Source organism: Microcaecilia unicolor, chromosome 1 (genome assembly GCF_901765095.1).
Source record: "Microcaecilia unicolor chromosome 1, aMicUni1.1, whole genome shotgun sequence".
NCBI lineage: Eukaryota > Metazoa > Chordata > Amphibia > Gymnophiona > Siphonopidae > Microcaecilia > Microcaecilia unicolor.
In genome coordinates this window covers 76,306,447-76,329,020 of record NC_044031.1, presented here as the reverse complement: position 1 = coordinate 76,329,020, position 22,574 = coordinate 76,306,447, and the positions used below count along the sequence as shown (strand labels likewise).

The window sequence follows — 22,574 nt, the reverse complement described above, 5'->3', positions numbered from 1 at the left end:
CTCCAGCTTCTCCCCTTACACAGTGTCCCGCCTTCTGCGATGATGCATTTCCTGTTTCCGCAAGGGCAGGACACTGTGTGAGGGAAGGGAGAAGCTGGAGGGGAGCCCGCAGTGCTTTCTTCTTTACTGCCGTCGCTGCCACTGAAAATAAAAGGTTAAACGCGCCTGGGGGGGAGGAACGGAGAGGAGGGCTGATGGTCGCGGAACTGAAGGCGGGACGGAGGGAGAGCTGCCTTCAGCGCTGCGCCAGCCCTGCATTTGGGGGGGGCAATGCCCCCCTCGCCCCCCCTAAACTACGCCCATGCTGCTACAGATTCTCTCTTTACATGTTACACAGGCAAAACACAGGCAGGCCATCACCTAATTAATAGGAGACTACAAATATGAAGACGAAACTAAAATAAAAAAAACCCAAGAAACCAGACTCAGGAAGGAAAAAAACCCCAAAACAAATGCATTTCCTTCTGTACTGAGCAAAATACAAAACTAACATTTTTCATTCTCTAAAAACTGAAAATAAATATTTTGTACCTTTGTCTGATCATGTAAGTTTTCCAGGTGGGTTGCTTCTGGTATCTTTCTACCACTTCCTCTTATTTTATCTTAAGTCCTTTTTCAGGACATAATTTCCATTTTTGTTTCTTCACTCTCTTTGTTTTCTTCCTTTCCTCTCTGACACTGATCCTTTTGTTTCATTTTCCCCCATTTCTCTTCTCTGTACTTGTATCTACTTTTAGCTAGATTTTATTTCTCCTTCTCTCCTTCCAGCCCTATCTCCCCCTACTTCCTACCCTTACCTCTCTGGTTCTCCCATTTTACTTGTGTCTATCATTCCTTTGCTGAACTTCTATTCTTGTCTTTCAACCACTTTCTAGTTTCCTGCTTCCATCCTCTGTACTCATACTCTACCCAGCATCATCTACCTCTGCCTCTCATTCCATCAACAGCCCCAGTTCCTTCTTTTTCACTCATCCCCTCGCCACTTCCAGGCCTTTCTTAGGTCTTATGCCCTCCCCCTTATATAGACTCCCAGTTCCCCTTTTGCTTCCCCATTTCTACCCTCTCACATTCTCCAAAGGCCTTTCCTCTTCCCTTGTCATTCATCCTCTTCATGGACCTCTGCCTATTTTTCCCCTTTCCCCAGCATCCATTGCCCCTGCCTATCCCCCTTCCCCACTGTCTGCACACTAACATTCTTTTTCTTTTCTTCCTTTTTGCCTCCAGCATCCATCCTTCTGCTCCTCCATTTCCATATTCAACTGCATCAGTGGAATAGCTACAGGCCCACCTATTATCAGCCCAGGCCCACCCTGTCTGGCCCCATAAAACAGTTCAGCATCAGCAACCTCAATCTTCATGAATAGTTATGGTGTCACACATCCACTGCCAGTGCTGGCCTTGCAGCTTCCCTCTCAGTGTCCCGCCCTTGCTGACATCACTTTGTTTGGTTTGGTTTATCAAACTTTAATGTACCACCCTTCCTGAAAGCATCACAGGACAGTTTACAATACAATACAATAAAATATCACTCGAAAAAGAAAAGAACACCAATGACATATAGGAAAGAAATAATTCATGCCATAGGGAAAGAAACAAGATAGGGAAAGAGACAGAAATTAGTATAAGTTTCAGATAAAGCAGAGGGAACCGTGGATCAGTGGATCTGCAGGGTTCTGCAATCATTAGCCACACATCTCCAAAAGTCCACTCACAAAGGTACATCTTTAAGGCAGTACAAAACTTACTTAGGATAGGAAAGCTGTAGATGAACTTGGGAGGCAGGAGGGAGTGCAGTACATAAGGATGTAGCAATATAATAAACTGCCCAACTTCTAGTGGATTCTAAGGAAGCAGTATATGGAGAAGGGATATGCAGACATCGATCATTCTAAGAATGGAGAAATTTTGGAGGTGCATACGGGATGTGGGATGAGGCAGAGGGAAGCTGCAAGACTGGAGCAGGTAATGGATGTATGTAGTTGCCGTTGTCACAAGTAAAAAGTGATGAATTAGACTGGGGAGGGGAGTTGCCGGGCCATGGATTGGGGTTCAAATGCCAGATCTGGAGGTGGAGAAGAGGGAGAGAGATGCAGGACAAAGGGGGGGGGGGCTTGTAAGGTCCACCTATTTTATCTGTGGTCCCACCCAAAATGAGAGATCTGGCTATACCACTGGACTTCATAAGTCTTTGATTTGACCCTTTCTGCCTTCCTTTTCCTTTTCACTCCCCAGTATCCACCTCCTTCTCCCACTGCCCTAACATGGATATCAGCATTTGCCCCCTTTTCCCATCTCCCAGCCCTAACAATAAATCCTCTCCCACTCTTACCATCCCACTCTTACCATCTGCCAGCATCAGGCTCTGTGTCTCTTGCCTTCCCCCCCCCCCCCCCTTCCCCAATTCTGGCATCTCCCCTTTGTGATCCTATTCCTTCCTTCCTCTTATCCAGCATCTTTCTTCTCTTGTCCCTCTCCCCACCAAAATGGGGTGGCATCTTTCCTTCCCCCCAACATGGTCCAGAAGCTCCCCCTATCTTTCCCTCCCAGCCCCCCACATGATCCAGCATATCCCCTTCTTGCCACTTGCCCCCCCCCCCCCCCCCCCCCCCCCCCATGGTCTACTCCCTCCTCTCAAGCTGTCTTTGCTTCTCTCAGCATTCATTTTGTAGTGGTTTTCTTCTTCATATATTTTTAATTCGTAAACCATGCAGCAGTAAAATTGTACAATATTCAGCATATCAAGTACAAACAAACAAATATATAAATAAAAAGACTTACAGCTTAGCCTCCCACTCAAGCACATGCCATGTTTTGGCTGGGTATGTCCACAGGGCAACAGGAAGTGTGTGTCAGAAAGGTTGAATCCAGGTGCTTAAGACTTGCTGCATGCTTGAGCGGGAGGCTGAGCTGCAAGTCTTTTCTTTTTACTGCTGACAGTGGCAAGAACGAGTGATGTTAGGCCATGTGAGGAGGGGGAGCGGCAAAAAGAAGGCATTCCACACTGTAGCATCTGGGAGGCAATGTCCTTCCTCCTCCACCAATCTCCACCCATGTTCTCCAGCAAAAGAACAAAATTGAATCTTAGGTGCGTCAAACCATAGTCATGGAGGGCCACAAAGCACTCAGATTTTCAGGATATCCATACTGAATATGCATGAGAGAGATATGCATACAGTGGAGGCAGTGCATTCAAATATATCTCATGAATATTCATTACCCACCACTATTACTTGGGTACAACTTCACATACTAGTTGTAGTTAATATAATATACTAATTCTCAAACAACTGTTATATATTTTTTACATCATCATTAGAGAGAGAGGGGGCAATGTTATTGAGGAAGGAGCAACGCTTAATTTTCCTGTGGAATACGGTAATTCCGCATGGCCTTAACACGGAAATTGATTGGCTTAGTTTATAAGTGATGGTATTTAAACACTGATTTCCTGCCGTACACCATGCGCATGTGCGGGTGTCCATTAAGGCGCTCCCACGAGGGTATGGCGTTATGATCGAGTGCTCAGCGGCTTATTGTAGCCGGTAAGTGTCATATGATTGTTTTGGTTAGAGTAATAAAACTGTGAAAGAAAGTATAGTAAAAGAAAAGATTGAGGATGTAAAAAATATATAACAGTTGTTTGAGAATTAGTGGATGAATATTCATTAGGGATATCCTGAAAACCTGACTGAATTAGAGTTTGGCACCCCTGTCCTCGACTTTCCCACAGATTTCTGGTTTGTTGGCCTTTTCTCTTCTGTTAACATCTACTAAGGAAAGCAGGATGAAAACTTGTAGGATCTTGAATGCTCTCTATATTTACATATATATATTTAATGTACTTACTTTAACAGAATGCACTTCTCTCTCACTCTTTCCTTAGAGATGCAAAGACAAACTGAATGCGCTGGCTATCTCAGTGATGAATCAGTGGCCTGGGGTGAAGCTGCGGGTGACAGAGGGCTGGGATGAGGATGGTCACCATTCGGAGGAGTCCCTGCACTATGAGGGCCGAGCTGTGGACATCACCACCTCAGACAGAGATCGAAGCAAATACGGCATGTTGGCCAGGTTGGCTGTGGAGGCTGGATTTGATTGGGTTTATTATGAGTCCAAAGCCCACATCCATTGCTCAGTTAAAGCAGGTAAGATAGTTATATCTCCCATCCATGGAAGGACACCACTCTTATAAAAAAAAAAAAGATTAGTATTCAGTATAATGGAACAAGGATAATACAGCAGTCTATGAATACCAATCACTGTTTAGAGAAAGAGAGAAAGCAATTTCTGTTCAGATCAGGGGCGTAGCCAGACACCCAATTTTGGGTGGGCCTGGGCCCAAGATGGGTGGGCAGAAGAACTCTACCTTGTCCCACAAATGATTTGGTCTCTCCCTCTCTCGCCTGCATGCCATATGGTCTCTCAAACATCCCCTCTCCCCTGTATACCTTTTAAATAGCAGATTTTCACTTTCAGCGAGCAGCAACAAATACACACTGCTCATGTTGGCCCCACAGCCTTCCCTCCAATACAACTTCCTGTTTCCGTATAGGGGGGAATACATCAGAGGGAAGGCTGTGGGGCCGGTGCGAGCAGTATGTAACAGTCGCTGCTCGCTGCAGGCAAAGTTCTGCTATTTACAACGTATGCAGGAGGAACAGTTGTTGGGAGTTTTTGGCTGATGGGGCTTGGGGATCTCTGCCAGCCACATCATAGGTGTGCTAGGCCCACCCTTGGCTACGCCACTGGTTCAGATGGATAAATACATATACAATGAAAATTGGTATAAGGGAAGGTATGATATTTACAGACAGATAAAACAAAAAAGTCTTTATTATCAAATTAACAAATGCATGTTGTATTAAATATATATATATATATATATATATATATATATATATATATATATATTAGCAAGAGTATTTGAAATACATTCTACCTTAGAAGGGGTCAAACACTTTCTTCCTGAGATTTAGCAGGCCTACTACTAAGTCACTGAACTGGCCATTAAAAATAAAAGTCTCCAGTTTAGACAACTTCCTTTGACTGACAACACTCGCATAACAATTAAAATATCAGCTGGGTCTGTTATCTTATATCGTCAAAATGATTTTTGGATGAGTTCAGAGTGCAAGATGAGCAGAAACAAAAGTATCCGAGTCTGTGCAAGGTAGTAAGAACCATCTGCTGCCTTTTGAGAGCTGCTTCCTCGGTGTGTTGTACCAGGGCAGCAGAGGAACTTGCAGTTTGTTAACAATTATTGTCAAACCTGCATTTAGTTCAGTCCATAATTATGGGATGTGCCCACAAACTTTACTGCTCTCCTGCAGTGCCTGAGTGAGGAAGACTTTGCCTCCCTTTCTGCTCACATTCTGCACTTTGCAAGGTATTTTTAGGCAAATAAAGTTTCCAATTGGCAGTTTACTAGGGAAACCCCTCGTAACCACAATCATTGCATCTCGATTACAGAGGATTTCCACCACAACCATGCAGTAGGATTTTAAAATATCAAAAGCAAAATTATAAAGTAACACCTAATAAACACAGCTCTTCTGTGTGCATTTAGTGTATGCTTGACTACAGCAGCACTGCAGAATACAACAGCTTAAAAGAGCCAGCCAACATGCTATCATGAAACATGCAGCATTAGAAATTTCTGTTGCATGCTTGCACCTCAACTGTAGCTTGTTTGATGAAATTATTTCTACAAGAATGTAGTGTCATCTATCAATTGCTGGGACCTTGTTCTCTGTAGCTACAAAACTACATGAGGTTTCCAGACTGCAGCTTGCTTATTCCCCCAGGTTTGGATCGCCTGAAACTTCATCAGTATAGTTTGTATATAAATAGTCATTAAACCTACCCCCCCCCCCCCCCAAAAAAAAAAATGTTTTCCAGTTGCACAAAGTAAAATAAAAGATACAATTGCAAAACGTAATTGTATTTAACCCTGGATGTATTTCTGACCCCCCCCCCCCCCCTAAAAAATGGTATTTTTCTGATTATTGACATTCGTACATCAAAAGCATATTATTTGTTTCTGTCTTCAGTATCAACAGAATTCAGTATCAACAGAAATCAATAGTGTTAATGGTGGGTTTATACATGTGTTTACATACACTCTCCAACAATGTATGGAGTTGTGGGGGCTTAGTATTCCCGCCTAGAAATGAACAAACAGTGCAGTCTAGCCCCATACATTTTATATAGAAGGAGAAATGCAAGACAGCCAGTCTGCTATTTAAAATTCCAAACACACTTGTAGCTTTTTGGGCAATATTTTGTCTGACATACAGGGTCATGTGACTGTACTACACAGATTTCAGGGAACCAAGCTTGAATTCCATAAGCTGAATCTGATCTGGAATTGTCAAGACCTCATTTCATGACGGAGAATCTGATGAGAAGATTAAACTCTGAAATTCCAAGCAGGAAGATTCTTCATCATTGTCTCTGTTTGCAAAAAGTATGATCCCGGACATTGGAATGCAAAGAAGAGTTCCCCACAAGGCCTGAATTATTGTTATCGGGGGCAGAGAAGAGAGAGGCTGGGGTGCGAAAAGGGGATATTGATAATGGGCTACAGCGAGTATTTAGAGAAAGCTCCTCCATTTAAAATTCAAATACACATCTTGAGTGCCTTGGAAAAGTAGCTGTGCTGTGCAAATAGTGATTGGAAGGTCCTGGGTTTTGGAGAGTATGTGTGTGAACTGGCACATAGGGTTTCTGCACCTGAGCAAATAAGGTGGGGGGGAGGGGGTAAAGAAGTTGAGGAGGGGCTTGGGGGGGCCTCTTTTCCAAGAGTGTCTCCATTTATTACATGAATCAGAATGACAATGCTGATCCTTCACTGGATTTTAATTAAGGAGCCCAAACAAGCACAACTCAGAGAAGCAGATTTTCGCACCTCTGTGGATTCACTGGCTGTGTTTGGAGAGTTGCTACACTACTGGAGCTATTCATCAGGCCCGGAATAGGCAAACAAAACTTGGGCAAAACTGTCCTGGAGACCAGGGCTGAGGCAGGCTTTGCTGCTAAAAGCCCACATAAAACAGAGAAGCTTGTTTGTTGCCATGACTTTTCCCAAGAGCACTTCCTCATTTGTTTCATTTGTTGAGCTGACATGATAAAGTCGTTAGAGAATCAATAAAATCTCATTTTTGCTCTCCTTTGTCCTTCCTGAGAGAAGTCATTAAGATTGTAGCCCTTCAAGTGTTTATTTAATAAATAACTGCTTTATGCTCGTCTATATGTGTTGAATTGTTCGAAAAAACTGGGATCCTTATTTATCCCAGTTAGCTTGGTGAAAAATAGAATAGTCTTCAATGTGAGACTGTTTGAAATATGTATTTAAATATTTTTTTCAAAAACAATTTGTTTCATTCTTCCTTAAAATCATTAGAGTTAATATATAGTAGCTTACCATAAATAAACATACATGGATTTTACTTTAAACTGAGATTTAAACTCTCCAAATATCTCACTATGAGGGGAATGTCCCTTCTTTTTGTAGGAGAATTAATTTGGGAACTCACAATATGATACTAAAGGGCTCATTTTCAAAAGAGAAAAATGTCTAGAAAGTATCATAAAGCAGCATTTAGATGTTTTCTCAAAAAATGTCCAAATTGGTATTTTTGAAACTTATCTTTTATATGTTTTTCTATGCTGTTAGTCTAGAGTGTATCCAAATCTCAAGGGAGTGTGTCGGGGGCTTGTTAAGGGCGTGATTGGGCACTACTAAGACTTGGATGTTTTCAGCCATAATAGAACAAAACAAAACTGTCCAAGACTAAAGCTAAGACATTTTGATCTAGACCTGTTTTTAGAACAAACAAGGTACAAAAAGGTGCCCTAAATGACCAGATGACCACCAGAGGGAATCAGGGATGACCTCCCCTTACTCCTCCAGTGGTCACTGACACCCTCCCAACCCCCCCCCCCCCCAAAAAAAAAAAAAAAGTGATTAAAAACTTTACTTACCAGCCTCTATGTCATCTTCAGATGTTAAACTCAGGTACATTAGAGCAGCATGCATGTCCCTGGAATAGTCTACTGGTGGGCCCTACCTGTTACACTTGTGGTTGAAAACGTGAGCCTTCTAAAACTCTCCCAAACCCTAATGTACCCGCATATAGGTTCCCCTTTCACCCATAAGAGCTATTATAGTGGTGTACAGTTGGGGGCAGTGGGTTTTGGATGGGTTTGGGGGGGCTCTTCAGACAAGATATAGGAGCAATGGTTAGATATGTACCTGTGAGCATTTATTTGAAGTCTACTACAGTTCCCCCTAAGGGAGCCCCATTGCTTTCCTGGGATTCTGGGCACTGGTCTACTAAAAATGCTGGCTCCTCCTACATCCCAATGGCTTGATTTTCTACGTTTTTCACTGACATTGTTTTTTGAAAATGCTCAAAAAAACGTACAAAGCACAAAACCTTGTTCAAAATAGTATTTTCAAAAAAAAAAAAAAAGATGTTTTCCTTTTTTCAAAAATTGCCTTCTTTCCTATTCAGATTTTGGCCGTTTTGTGTAAAATGTCCAAAGTCGGATTTCGACGGCTTATCTAAAATGACCCTCCATGTCACTCTTTTATTAAGGTGCGCTAGCGTTTCTAGCTTGCACTAAAAATGAGCTGGTGCTGAACACTGAGACAGCCACAAGAATATAATGAGCATCTCAGCATTTTGCACCAGCTGATTTAGTGTGAGGTAAAAACACTAGTGCACCTTAGTAAAAGGTCTCCCCAAGTGTTAGTGCTCTGTTATGAAATGTTATTTTAAAGATATCTGGGTGGCACTAATTGAAAACCAGAGGGCACTTCCGCTTCGCTTCCTGTCACTCGACGAACTTATTTTTTAAAAAATGTTTATTTCAGATTTTTCTTCTAGTCAGCATCAAGTGATCTAAAGTTTACCCAGCTGAAGTGCCCTCTACACAGAAACTTTGCTGATCAAGTGTGTTACAAGCATATTTAGGTTCTTAGAAAAGATCAAAACAAGCCCTTAAAAAGCTGAAACACATAGGTATATAGTGCTTAAACCATTCTTTCCCTGCAAGGACGTGGTCAATAATTTCTCTTTCTCTCCTACAGAAAACTCAGTCGCTGCTAAATCGGGAGGTTGCTTCCCTGGCTTGGCTAGAGTAACCCTGGAGGCTGGAGGTACCAAAGCAGTGAAGGATCTGAGTCCAGGAGACAGAGTACTGGCAGCCAATGAACAGGGTAAATTGGTCTACAGTGAATTCATCCTCTTCCTCGATAAAGAAGAGGCCACCAGAAAAGTATTTTATGTGATCGAGACCTCCCAGCCTCAGGAGAGGATTCGTCTGACTGCTGCCCACCTCCTGTTTGTTGCTGAAAGTCAAACCAATGACTCGAAAGCTTTCAAGGCTGTCTTTGCCAGCAATATCCAGCCTGGGCAGCAGGTGTACATAGCAGACCAGGAAGGTGCGAGGATGAAGGCAGTCACAGTACAGAAAGTGTATCTGCAGGAATACACTGGGGCCTATGCTCCGGTGACAGCTCATGGAACCCTTTTTATTGATCACGTGCTGGCTTCCTGCTACGCAGTCATTGAGGAACACAGCTGGGCACACTGGGCATTTGCCCCTTTGAGAGTGGGCTACTGGATCTTTTCTTTGATTTTCCCGGAAGACTACGGACTCTTTTCATCTGCATCTTCTCAAGGGGATGGCATCCATTGGTATTCCCAAATCCTTTATCAGCTGGGGACCTGGGTTTTAGGCAGTGACACACTTCATCCACTGGGAATGGCGACAAAGTGCAGTTGAAATAAATCCCTTCCAAGCCCGGAGAAAGACTTAGTTTAAGTAGGACAGCCCAAAGTAGAAAATTATTGAAACAAATAAAAAAGACAGTTTTGTTTTAATATTATTATTATTATTTTATTATTGTTATTATTTTGTTTTGTTTTCTCCTGGATATTTATTTGTTTGCTTTTTTTGAATAAACATTTTAATAATATGAACGGGACTTTCAAGAGCCTTAAATAGTTTCTTTGATAATTTATTGCCATATAAACTTTAACCAGCCTCACAGTGGGAAAAATATTATTTGGTGAGGCCAAGAGAAATGCAAAGAGTCTATTTTTCTACATCTCAGCTGTGTCCTAATTTTCAAAAAAAACAACTGTTCTGTTCTTCATCCGTCCTCTTAAGCAAAATGTAAGCAAAGACATATTTCCTGGAGGTCCATAAATTATATTTTTATACACAGAATTGTAAATTAGATTTTTTTGAGAGATCAATACTTACTGAACCACATTTCGTTTTTTGAAATAGTGTAAAATATGAGAATATAATATTTTAATTTAAAAATAGTTGAAAATGGTAAAGTCCTCATTTCCACTGTTTTTTTATTCTATATATTTTGCTTTATAAACATTCGACCACATTTCTGTTAAAGTCAAGACTGTTACACAATCCTTTTTTCATTGCAAATAGTATGAACTGTGTTATTTTTAACGTCAAAGTTTATTAGAAAATATATTTTAAAAAATAGAAAGCTCACATGCTGACGATTTCCTGAGGATGAAGATTGTACAGAGCATAAGGATCTTTTCCATTGAATAAATTGAGGAATAACTGCTGTAAATTTACTAAAATGTATTTTTAATATTTTGTAATAGTTTTAATAGTTTTATAGAAATAAAAGGTGCCATGCACAGTCTGGTTAGTGTATAATAACTGAAAATTGCTGTTGCGCCATATTTTTTCTCTTTTTGTTTTGTTTCTTTCCCTGGAAAGTTCTAAAGATGTACCTCCAACTGTTAGGTGATGCTAACGGCAAAGTGACTAAATACTTGAAGTCAAATTTTCTCTGAAAAAACTTCGATCAACAGAAAATCTTATTTTTAGAAACAAAGAATAATAAAACAAAATCACATAATTGCAAAGTTATCTGAAAATTATCTGTTGTCTTTTTCTTTCTCACCGACACTTCCCATTAGCTTATGAACCTTTAGACACCGATCTCATTGGTCAATAGGTCTTGTCCAACCCAGATCGCCTCCTTACTGGAGATGGTAAGTTTAAACCAAAACCATTTCAAGGGCTTGAGTTAAGACCCCTGACCTAGTTGAGGTCCAATTGTAGTTGAGGAGTCCGAGGCTTTTCCGCCTCCAAGCATTGAACCCAGCCCTCAGCACTTAGGATCAGTTCTTAGTGCTTGCCAGCCCTGGCATTTCGTCATCTCTTGAGAATTCCAGTGTCTGCTCCCAGCTTCTGTTTGCCTTTAGTAAATATGGGCTCTCTGTGTTCTGAGCAGGCGAGGCCCCCTGGTTGTAAATCCTGTGCAAATGTACCCAGTATTTGTCAATCTGGAGCTGTAAAACTTACCTTTGGCAAAGGCTACCCATGCAGTGTGAGTGTACTGAGGTGTAAGGTCAGTAGCTTCACAGTGGAAGAAGCCTAGGATGAGAAATATTTCAAGAATAAACCGTTCCCAGCTCTGAAAATATACTTACTGTATGCTTGAACTGTACAGCTCTATGGGGGGTAGACTTTTTTTACACTGTGAGCTTGTGGCAGAATCTCTTCTCTGAGTATATCTATCCATTTATCAAGATAGATAAATAGATACACAGACAGATAGAATCTTTACTGTCAGATCTTCATTGCTTCACTATAACACTAGAGTGTCCCGGTAACTGGGGTCTTCACACAATATCTGAGTACAGACTTTAGCAGCCTCTAGGTCCTGTAGTAGTCTCTGGTACTGTAATCCCCAGGTAAAAACCTGGGCTGTATGTTTTCATCTGACTTCAGAGTCTGGCATTATAGATTCAGACTTGCAAGTGTTTAAGAGAAACAGAGAAAAGGAATATAACAGGGGTTGGAGACTGCCCTTATCTTATCACCTATTGCTCCAACCCACCCTACATACCTCATCTTTCACCATAAGATGTTTTATTAGACAATATGTGGAAGAATTAACATGGCTGCATTTTTGTTTATTGTAACAAATACATGGGAAACACCTCACCCCAGTGTATGAACTTGCTCTACATATACCATCTACTCTACCTAGCACTCTCTTACAGATCCTATGTACTTGTCCCAAGTTCTCTTGAATTTAGATACTGTTTTCATCTCCACCAATTCTACCAGGAGGCCATCCCATGAATTCACCACCCTTTCCATGAAGAAGTATTTCCTCAGGTTACTTCTCAGCCTATCCCCTTTCACCTTCATCCTATGTTCCCTCATTGAATTGAAAAAGACTCGATTCCTGTTCATTTATGCCACATAGGTATTTCAATGTCTTTATCATCTCTCCCCTCTCCCACCTTTCTTCTAAAGTATGCATATTGAGATCTTTAAGTCTGTCCCCATACGCTTTATGACAAAGACCACTGACCATTTTAGTAGCCACCCTCTGGACCGACTCCATCCTGTTTATATCTTTTTGAAGGTGCAGCATCCAGAATTGTACATAATATTCTAAATGGGTTGTATAGGGGCATCATCATCTCCTTTTTCCTACTGGCCTTTCCTCTCCCTGTGCAACCAAGCATCCTTCAAGCTTTCACCATCACTTTTTCTACCTGTTTAGCCACCTTAAGATCATCACATACAATCCCACCCAAGTTCCGCACCTCTTTTGTGCACAAAAGTTCTTCACTCCCCTAAACTGTACCGTTCCCTCAGATTTTGGCAGCCCAACTACATGACCCTGCCTTTTTTAGCATTAAATTTAAGCTGCCAAATTCCAAACCATTCCTCTAGTTTCGCTAAGTCCTTCCTCCTGTTATCCACACCATCAGAGGTGTCTACCCTATTGCAGATTTGGTATCATCCACAACGAGGAAAACCTTACCAGACAATCCTTCAGCAATATTGCTTACAAAAATATTAAAAAGAGCAGGTTCAAGAACTGAACCTTGTGGCACCCCACTGGTAACAGCCTTTTCCTCAGAATGATCTCCATTTACTACTACCCTATGTAGCCTTCCACCCAGTCAGTCACTTTAGGGCTCATACTGAGGGCACTCAGTTTATTTATTACTTGTCTATGCTAAACCATGTCAAAGGCTTTGCTAAAATCTAAATATACCACATCTAGCACTCTCTTTCTCTCTCTCTCTCTCTCTCTCTCTCTCTCTCAATCCAGCTCTCTGGTCACCCAGTGAAAGATATTAATCAGATTTATCTGACAAGATCTGCCTCTAATGAAATCATGTTGCCTCAGATCCTGTTATCCACTAGATTCCCAAAACTTTACAATTCTGTATTTTAAAAGTGTTTCCATTCATTTACTTACCACAGAAGTCAGACTTACTGGCCTGTAGTTCCCAACCTCTTCTTTACTTCCGCTTTTGTGGAGAGGGGCCACATATGCTTTTCTCCAGTCCTCTGGGACCACTCCCAACTCTAAAGAAGCATTGAAAAGGTCAGCTAGTGGAGCCACTAGAACTTCATTAAGAGGCCCTTTTTTTAAACTGCGGGAGAGCTAACGCACGGGTAGCATGCACCAAATCGGCACTACTGGCGGTAATTACAAGTTTGGTGTGCGCCAAGTCCCATGGTAGAAAATATTTTTCTATTTTCTACCGTGGGAGGGGGGGGGGGATTTCCAGTGGTAATCAGCAGCACAGCCACATTGACGCACACTGCATGGTTACCACGTGGGTAGCACATGGTTGGTGGTAAGAGCTCAGGCTGTAAATAGGCAAGCGCTAGTTTTAATTTTTGCACTCACCCATTTCCTGACCCATTAAGAAATGGTCTTTTTCCCAGCTATGGTAAAAAGTGGCCCAGTGCGCACCTAAAAGATGTGCTCACACTACCATAGGCCATTTTTTTCTGCAACTTTGTAAAAAGGGCCCCTAAGTTCCTTCATTACCCTCAGATGTATGCCATCCAGCCTTATCGCTTTGTCCACCTTTAGTTTAGCCAGCTCCTCCCAAACACAGTCATCTGAAAATTGTTCAAGGACTACCACCCCTCCATTTCTGTTTGTTTTTGTCTTCTGCAATCCTGCTCCTGGACCTTCAGCTATGAACCCAGAACATAAATATTTGCTAACCAATTCCGCCTTATCTTTATCAGCTTCTACATATTCCTCCCATTCACCTTTGAGTTTCACAATGCCACATTTGCACTTCCTTCTATCACTAACATATCTAAAAAAAAAATCTCTTGTCCCCCATTTTACAGTATTGGCTATATTTTCTTTCACTTTCATCTTTGCTTTCCTGACTACTCTACCAGCTTCTCTTTGCTTTTCCATATATTGTCACCTGTCTTCCTCTTTCTGTGATCTCTTGTAGTTTAACAAGGCTAGCCTCTTTTCCTTACCTTTTCAGCTACTAGTTTTGAGAACCAAAGCAGCTTCCTTTCTCTCTTAATTTTATTTACTTTCCTTAAAAAGTTCTGTTGCCCTAACAATCACATCTCCTTTCAGTTTTAAAAGATAAGAGTAGCCATACTGGGTCAGACCAATAGTCCATCTAGCCCAGTATCCTGTCAACAGTGGCCAAAAAAGAAACCCAAATAGTAGCAACATTCCGTGCTACCAATCTCAGGGTAAGCAGTGGCATCCTCATGTCTGTCTCAATAGCAAACTATGGATTGTTCCTTCAGGAACTTGTCCAAACCTTTTTTTAACCCAGATGCTCTGGCAGAGTTCCAGAGCTTAACTATTCATTGAGTGAAAACACATTTCCTCCTATTTCTTTTAAAAGTATTTCCACTTAACTTCCTTGAGTATCCCCTAGTCATTGTACTTTTTGAAAGAGTAAAAAATCGATTCAATTCTACTCATTCTACACAACTCAAGATTTTGTAGACCTCAATCTTGTCTCCCCTCAGCCATCTCTTCCAATGCTGAACAGCCTTAACCTCTTTAGCCTTTCCTCATATGAGAGGAGTTCCATCCCCTTTATCATTTTGGTCACTCTTCTTTGAACCTTTTCTAATTCTGCTGTATCTTTTTTGAGATATGGTGACAAGAATTGAATGCAATACTTAAGGTCAGGTTGCAATATGGAGCAATACAGAGGCATTATAGTATTCCTAGCATCCTGTTTGCTTTTTTGGTCCTCGCTGTACACTGGGAGAAGATTTCAATGTATTGTGTAAAACAACACCTCAATCTTTTTCTTTAGTGCTGAACCCTAGCATCAGGTAACTATGATTGGGGGATTATTACTCCCAATGTGCATCACTTTCTATTTGTCCACATTAAGTAGAGGAGTGTGGTAGCCGTGTTAGTCCACTCTTAAGGTTATCAATAGAAATCAAACAAAATAAAACATGGAAAAGAAAATAGGATGATACCTTTTTTATTGGACACAACTTAATACATTTCTTGATTAGCTTTCGAAGGTTGCCCTTCTTCGTCAGATCGGAAATAAGCAAATGTGCTAGCTGACAGTGTATATAAGTGAAAACATTCAAGCATTACTATGACAGTCTGACAGGGTGGGAGGATGGGGGTGGGTCGGAGGTATGTATGGGGACATCAAAGCATATCATTGATATTCTAACAGGATGGGTGTGGATAGGTGATGGGTGGGGTGATCAACAGAGAAATACAGCTTTATGGTTTATAATGGGCTAGGAATCCCAGATCCTTGTTAAGTCTTTTCTGTTGGGTGTTAAAATATTCAATCATTCTGACTTCAAAGGTCTTACGTTCTTGTATGGTTTTAAAGTTTCCTTTCAGGATTCTCACTGTGAAGTCAAATTTTATCTACCATTTGGATGCGTAGTCTTCCAATTTCCTAAGGTCATCCTGCAATTTTTCACAGTCCACATGTGTTTTAACATTGAATAGTTTTGTGCCATCTGCAAATTTAATCACCTCACTCATCATTCCAATTTTCAGATCATTTATAAATGTTAAATAGCACCGGTCCCTGTACAGATCCCTGCGGCACGCCACTATTCATCTTCCTCCATTGAGAGAAATAGCCGTTTAACCCTATCCTCTGTTTTCTGTTCAATAACCAATTCCTAATCCACAACAAAACATTGCCTTCTAGCCCATGACTCTTTAAATTTCTCAGGAGTCTCTCATGAGGAACCTTTTTAAAAGCTTTCTGAAAATCTAATTTTGCCCACTGTTTTCCAACTTCTTCCAGATGTTCCCATCCAGACAAAAGTTCCTTGAGGTAATCTGCTATCTGAATAAAGTAAGTTTTTTTGAAGTCTAGAATCTTCACTTTTGAATAAACCCTCTCTTCACACCTATTGTAATTTTAACAATATACATAGGGAACAAATCAAGTTTTAAAGCTACAAATTGTCTATGTTGTATTTAGCTTCAAAAGTCATTGACTCTAGGATATCCTTTGTTCTTAATAACTGTCTGTCTGTTTGTGTTCACTCATTGATGTAGCCAGTTTTCTGCAGTTATCTCCTGAGTCCAGATAGCTTTGATCCAGTGTATAAGTTCTGCTTCAGATATCGGATTGTGTATGGCCACTTTCTGCTTCATCACGGTCCACACATTTTCAATAATGTTCAAATCTGGGCAGTTGCTTGGCCAAGGTTCTAACAGTTGTATCTGTTCATGAGCCAGCCACGCCTTAACAGCTTTTGTTCCATGACATGGTGCACTATCCTGTTGGAAATGGGTTATGTTGTGAATTAGCATAAAGTTTGGAAGCTTCTTCTTCAAAACATTTAAATAAATATTTCTGTCCACAGCTATGTTTGACCTGATACTGTACCCAAACCATAACATTTGGTGTTTGTTTCATTGTGGATATAACATACCTTGGGTTATGTCTCTGATTTAAAGGACTCCTTATATGTCTACATGAACACATAATTCACTCCCATTGATCAGTTCTCCACTTCTTGTACTTGTGAGCTTAGCCGAGTTTAGGTGGCAGAGCCGGTGGTGGGAGGCGGGGCTAGTGGTTGGAAGGCGGGGATAGTGCTGGCCAGACTTATAAGGTCTGTGCCAGAGCTGGTGGTGGGAGGCGGGGCTGGTGGTTGGGAGGCGGGGATAGTGCTGGCCAGACTTATACGGTCTGTGCCAGAGCTGGTGGTGAGAGGCGGGGCTGGTGGTTGGGAGGCGGGGATAGTGCTGGCCAGACTTATACGGTCTGTGCCAGAGCTGGTGGTGGGAGGCGGGGCTGGTGGTTGGGAGGCGGGGATAGTGCTGGCCAGACTTATACGGTCTGTGCCAGAGCTGGTGGTGAGAGGCGGGGCTGGTAGTTGGGAGGCGGGGATAGTGCTGGCCAGACTTATACGGTCTGTGCCAGAGCTGGTGGTGGGAGGCGGGGCTGGTGGTTGTGAGGCGGGGATAGTGCTGGCCAGACTTATACGGTCTGTGCCAGAGCTGGTGGTGAGAGGCGGGGCTGGTAGTTGGGAGGCGGGGATAGTGCTGGCCAGACTTATACGGTCTGTGCCCTGAAGAGGACAGGTACAAATAAAAAGTAGCACATATGAATTTATCTTGTTGGGCAGACTGGATGGACCGTGCAGGTCTTTTTCTGCCGTCATCTACTATGTTACTATGCAAAAAGCGATATGATCTTTGATATTTTTGGCAGACAACTTCCGTTTTTGAGCAGGCCAATAAAATCGAAGTCCAGCATCGAATAACCTCCTGTGTATTGTCCTGTTACTTGGTTTCTTCAGTGGACTTCTGGCTCTGATAACACTTGATGATGCTTTTGGGAAATGTTTAGCTGCCTTTATGATCGCATTCTCCATTAGTACATCTGTAGCTCATGATCGACCTAAGCGTGCCCGAGAGCGAAAACTGTTCAGCTCTTCAGTTCATCTAAGTGTTGTTATGATGGTTCAATAAACAACTTCAGCTTCTTTGCAATTGCTCTTATTGGTATCTTTTCTTTGTACAGAATTATGATCTGTGCATGTTTCTCTAGAGTAAGCTTTTTCCCCACGTACCATGCAGTAGTGCACAAGCGAAAGCCTGAAGCAAATCAAACCAAAGCCACCAAATATGTAAATTATCATATAAGTAGATATTATGTAGATGTCTTAGATTTTCATTTTGTCATACCTTGTGAACAAAATGATATATATTCAATTTCTTTCTTTAACAGAACATATTTTTTTACTCAACTCAGCATCAAATTTTAATGGATCTGATTCTTTGTTACAGTCAAGTTAATCAAATAACATTAATACACTAGACAGATAATTAAACTTCCCATTATCACTCACAGTTATCATTGCCATCAAAAATTATACAAATAGGAATATTATAAGGTGGCACACACATTCCATGCAGGAATGCAAAATCCAACATGTAATTTTGAAAAAAAGCCCCACCAAATTCTTAACTTCTAAGTGAGGTTTATTTTAAAAAGATGGCTGAAACTATAAAAGAACTGAATATTTAGCCCAAAACAAGTAAAGACTATAGCCCAAAGTAGCCCATAACAACATTAGTAATCAACCCAGTGTGGTACAGTTGAAAACTGCTTGGTCACAAACCTTTGGCCTCCCTGCTCCAGAAATTGGCACTTACAAAAGATCATCCATGCTGCCCAGATGTAAGTTTTTTTGAGAATGGACCCACCATGCCCAATGCCAAATCTCCAAACTCACAAGCTAAAGGCCTTGCAAATTACTATGTGGTGACTTGCCAAAACCCTTGTCACTCGGCTCCCTCCCTCCCCCCCCCCCCCCCCCCCCCACCTGTAATGCTGTACAAACACTGTACTATCAGCCTGTCTTGACTCCCCTGCCATTCCTCAGCAAGGGAGGAAGGGAAAAGTTCTTCAGAGAAAAACAGAACAGACTGGCAGCCCCTGCATCCTACCTGACCCAAAACTCCACTCCCACAGGGTTCCTCCACCAACCCTGAATCTCAGTTTTCCCACTGCTTCCCATTCAAAAATAAATCTTAGCCTGAGATCCAATCCACTTGTCTCTGCTGCTAAACCCTCCCCCCCCCTTTTTCTCTTCACTCCCTCTTTCAGACACCCTGTCTCCCCATGAGCACCTTTGGGTCTCTCAATCCTACTTTCAGGGCATTCTTTTCCCCCACAACTGGGTGATGTTGTATTGGCTGCTTAACCTCATGTTATTCATGACACTCTGGACAAGCGTCCATGCCTTCTCATGGATATGATACTCTGCTTTTCTTCTATTGTTGCAATGCTTCATATAAATGCTCTCAGTCCTCTGGTCTATACACACCTCTCTCCCCAAAGTCCCCTAGTATTTAATAAGGGTATATATTTCTCTACTTCAGTTTAATCATCTTGGGGCAAACTATGTGGACTTTGCCCTGATTTTAAACTATGTATTCTTGTATTGACCATGCCTTCCATCCCAGTACTTCTTTTCTTAGCTCTTTGAACTTGCAAAGATTTGACAGTTGAGTGCAGACTGTGACAGTGTCTGAAAATAAATGTTTTGAACCCTGGTGGCAATGAGTGTTCCTGGGTTGTAATATCCTACCCTTATGTTGTGATGGGAAGGACTATGAAGCACCATCTCCCCTGCACTCTTTCCAGTTATCGCATGCCCCCCTTGCCTCTCTATGTTCTACTTCTGTGAAAACTATTTATATAAGTTTGAAAATAGGATGCCCGTTAAAGAAAGTGTATGCAAAAAAGTTTTTGCTTACAACATCAAAAGGGATCTTTCACTTGCTCATCTTCCAATGTGGTATATATCATTCAGTGTAAAAAATGTAACGAAGGATGCTATATTGGAGAAACAGGCCAGATGCTTAAGACAAGATTCAATTTACATAGACATCATATGAACAATACTGGTGCAAGTAGGGTTCCCACACCTGTTGGTCAGCATTTTACAGGACCAGGACACTGTACCAGTGACTTCACAGTGAGAATCCTGAAAGGTAACTTTAAAACCATACAAGAACGTAAGACCTTTGAAGTCAAAATGATTGAATATTTTAACACCCAACAGAAAGGACTTAACAAGGATCTGGGGTTCCTAGCCCATTATAAACCATAAAGCTGTATGTCTCTGTTGATCACCCTCCCCTCACCTATCCACACCCATCCTGTTAGAATATCAATGATATGCTTTGATGTCCCCATGCATACCTCCGACCCACTCCCATCCTCCCACCCTGTCAGACTGTCATAGTAATGCTTGAATGTTTTCACTTATATACACTGTCAGCTAGCACATTTGCTTATTTCCGATCTGAGGAAGAAGGGCAACCTTCGAAAGCTAATCAAGAAATGTATTAAGTTATGTCCAATAAAAAAGGTATCATCTTATTTTCTTTTCCATGTTTTATTTTGTTTGATTTCTATTGATAACATCAAAAGCAAAACTGTGGAAAACTTGCTAGTACTCCTCTCCTGCTCAGTTACATCCATTCAAAATAGTACAGTGCTGCTTTTCTAGGAGAGAAAGAATTCTAAAAAAATAAGCTATAACTCTGGAATAAGAGGTATTCTTTTTGCACAATTCAATTGCTATATTTTTGTTTATGATGAAATATTCCATCCAGAGTTACACATGCAGAAATAAGTGTTCAAATAAATTAAATTTTTAAAAAATAACGTATTTTTATATTTCCTCTACTCATCTATTTTTCCTTTTTGTTAGTTTACCTGATTTCATTTTTACAGTCTGCATATTTGCACTGATTTTATGAATAATGCATTTTCAAATGGCCCACATTGGAATAATAGTGTGTCTGTATCTTCCCTCTGAAAACTGTACTGGCTGTAAAGTACTGAATGTGCACTCCCTTGCATCCAGAAATGCCTCCTCAAAGTTTGTGCGCAGTATAAAAACTGTGGGGTTGATATTCAAACAGATTTGTCCAGGCAGGAGAGGCTCCTTCCCAATTAATTCATGCTGAGGGGGCCAGGAGCAGATATTCAGTGACACGTAAACATACAGTGCGCTGAGGGCCCCTTTTACAAAGGCACACTAGCATTTTTAGCGCACACTAAAAATAAGCATGCACTAAACACTAGAGATGCCCATATATTCCTATGGGCGTCTCTAGTGTTTAGCGCACATTAATGATTAGTGAGCGCTAAAAACACTAGTGCGCCTTTATAAAAGACCCCTGAATATCTGCTGTCACCACTGCAGCACTCTCCAGTTAGTGCTGGGCCAATCTGGGGGCAGGGCTGGGGAGCGATTTGAGCACCAGTAATATTCAATGTTGGTACCCAGATAGCTAACTGGACATGTTGGGCCACATGAAAAGTAGTCCTAAGAAAGCCTGGTGAGTATGTGGGTTTAGTACTGAATATCAGACATAAATAAATTGCTTCCAGGCACCACCAAAGACCTGGACATTCAGTGCCGGTGCCCCTGACCACAAGTAGCTAAATATTGACCCCTGCATCAGTGGCAAAGCCAGATATCTGATTTAGGGTGGGCCTCAGTCCAAAGTGGGTGAGACCCAAATTTCATCAAATCCCCTGCACTCCTCAATCCCCCCTGCCCCACCACCACCACCACTGGTGCCCCCCCCCCCCCCAAAGTAAAACAAAGAAATACCTGAGCTGGTGAGGATCCCCAAGTTCTCCTAGCCGAAGGCCTCCTCCCTGCTGGGACATCGCAAACTGGGCAGCCGGTGGCAGTGTCTCCAAGTTGCCGTCACCACTGAACCTCCTGCATACTGTGACACTGCCTTATGTGAACTTTTAGCTGCACTGAGGGAGGCCAGTTTTTAAACAGTCAGTAAAAGGTTTTCATGCATATAAATCTCTTTGAAAATAGCCCTCTCCATGTTTTCTTTTATGTACTGTGGTTGTTGTTCTGCTTGGTGGAGAGCTTTTCCATTTTTGCCCTTTTTTTTCATAGGAAATGCACAGATTGCTGGGGGGGTGGGGTGGGGGGAGGTTAGGCATCTCAGCTGTGTGAATTTAGGAGCTGAATATCCAACTCTGATACATTTGTGTGACAATTTCTTCTAAGTGCACATATTTTTTTAAACTGTAATTCTTTATTCAATTTCAATGGAATACAATGGATGAACATTGGACATGACCAAGGCTTTTTTTGAGGGGGTACTGAGTACCGGCGCCTTCTCCATTGTCTGCTAAAATTGACCCATGGACCCCAAGTTTTAATGAAAGAGCTCAGGCTTTATACACCAATTCTGCCTTGTCATAGGTTCTGTGACTGGTTGCAGGGTCCTGGCTATTGTGGGGAGGGTCCCTTAGTGATTACCCCCACCCCTGAAGGGTGGCCTAGCATTTGAGTACCGGCACCTTTTTCACTTGAAAAAGTGCACTGGATATGACAGTAATACAAAATGCTTTTCCCAAATCTACGTAAGCACCCCCCCCCCCCCCCCCCAACCAGATACAAACAAAGTAAACAGAAAGCAATCCAGTATGATAATAAACTGTGCTGTTGTGAGACAGGAAATAATACACATCCTAATCTAATCTTGTAGAGGGATTTAACCCACTAAATACCATTGTAATGCAATTACTCTTCATGATAAACAATAGTCTATTTTCCTAAAGCTCAGAGACATGGTCCAAGCTGCACAACACTCCACACCTTAGTGTATTCATGCCGATGACCCCAAACTTCCAAATTTAACTTGGCATATAGTTGTAATTATTTTACAATCCCTTGCCAAAGAGCCAACAAGGGACTTCATT

The 22,574-nt window shown here is 41.7% G+C and overlaps 1 protein-coding gene across 2 annotated transcripts in view; it reads left to right on the top strand.

Annotated features, from left to right (window-relative positions):
* LOC115466969 (sonic hedgehog protein-like) overlaps nt 1-10,948 on the top strand; it is a 30,955-nt gene extending 20,007 nt beyond the window's left edge. The window contains exons 2-3 of one of the 2 annotated variants that reach the window (XM_030198584.1): nt 3,884-4,145; nt 9,095-10,948. In XM_030198584.1, the coding sequence (XP_030054444.1) occupies nt 3,884-4,145; nt 9,095-9,792 (960 nt within the window). In that variant the 3' untranslated portion in view covers nt 9,793-10,948. The remainder of the gene's footprint in view (nt 1-3,883; nt 4,146-9,094) is intronic. The other variant, XM_030198575.1, reaches the window with a different exon arrangement.
* The last annotated feature ends 11,626 nt before the right edge of the window (nt 10,949-22,574 follow it).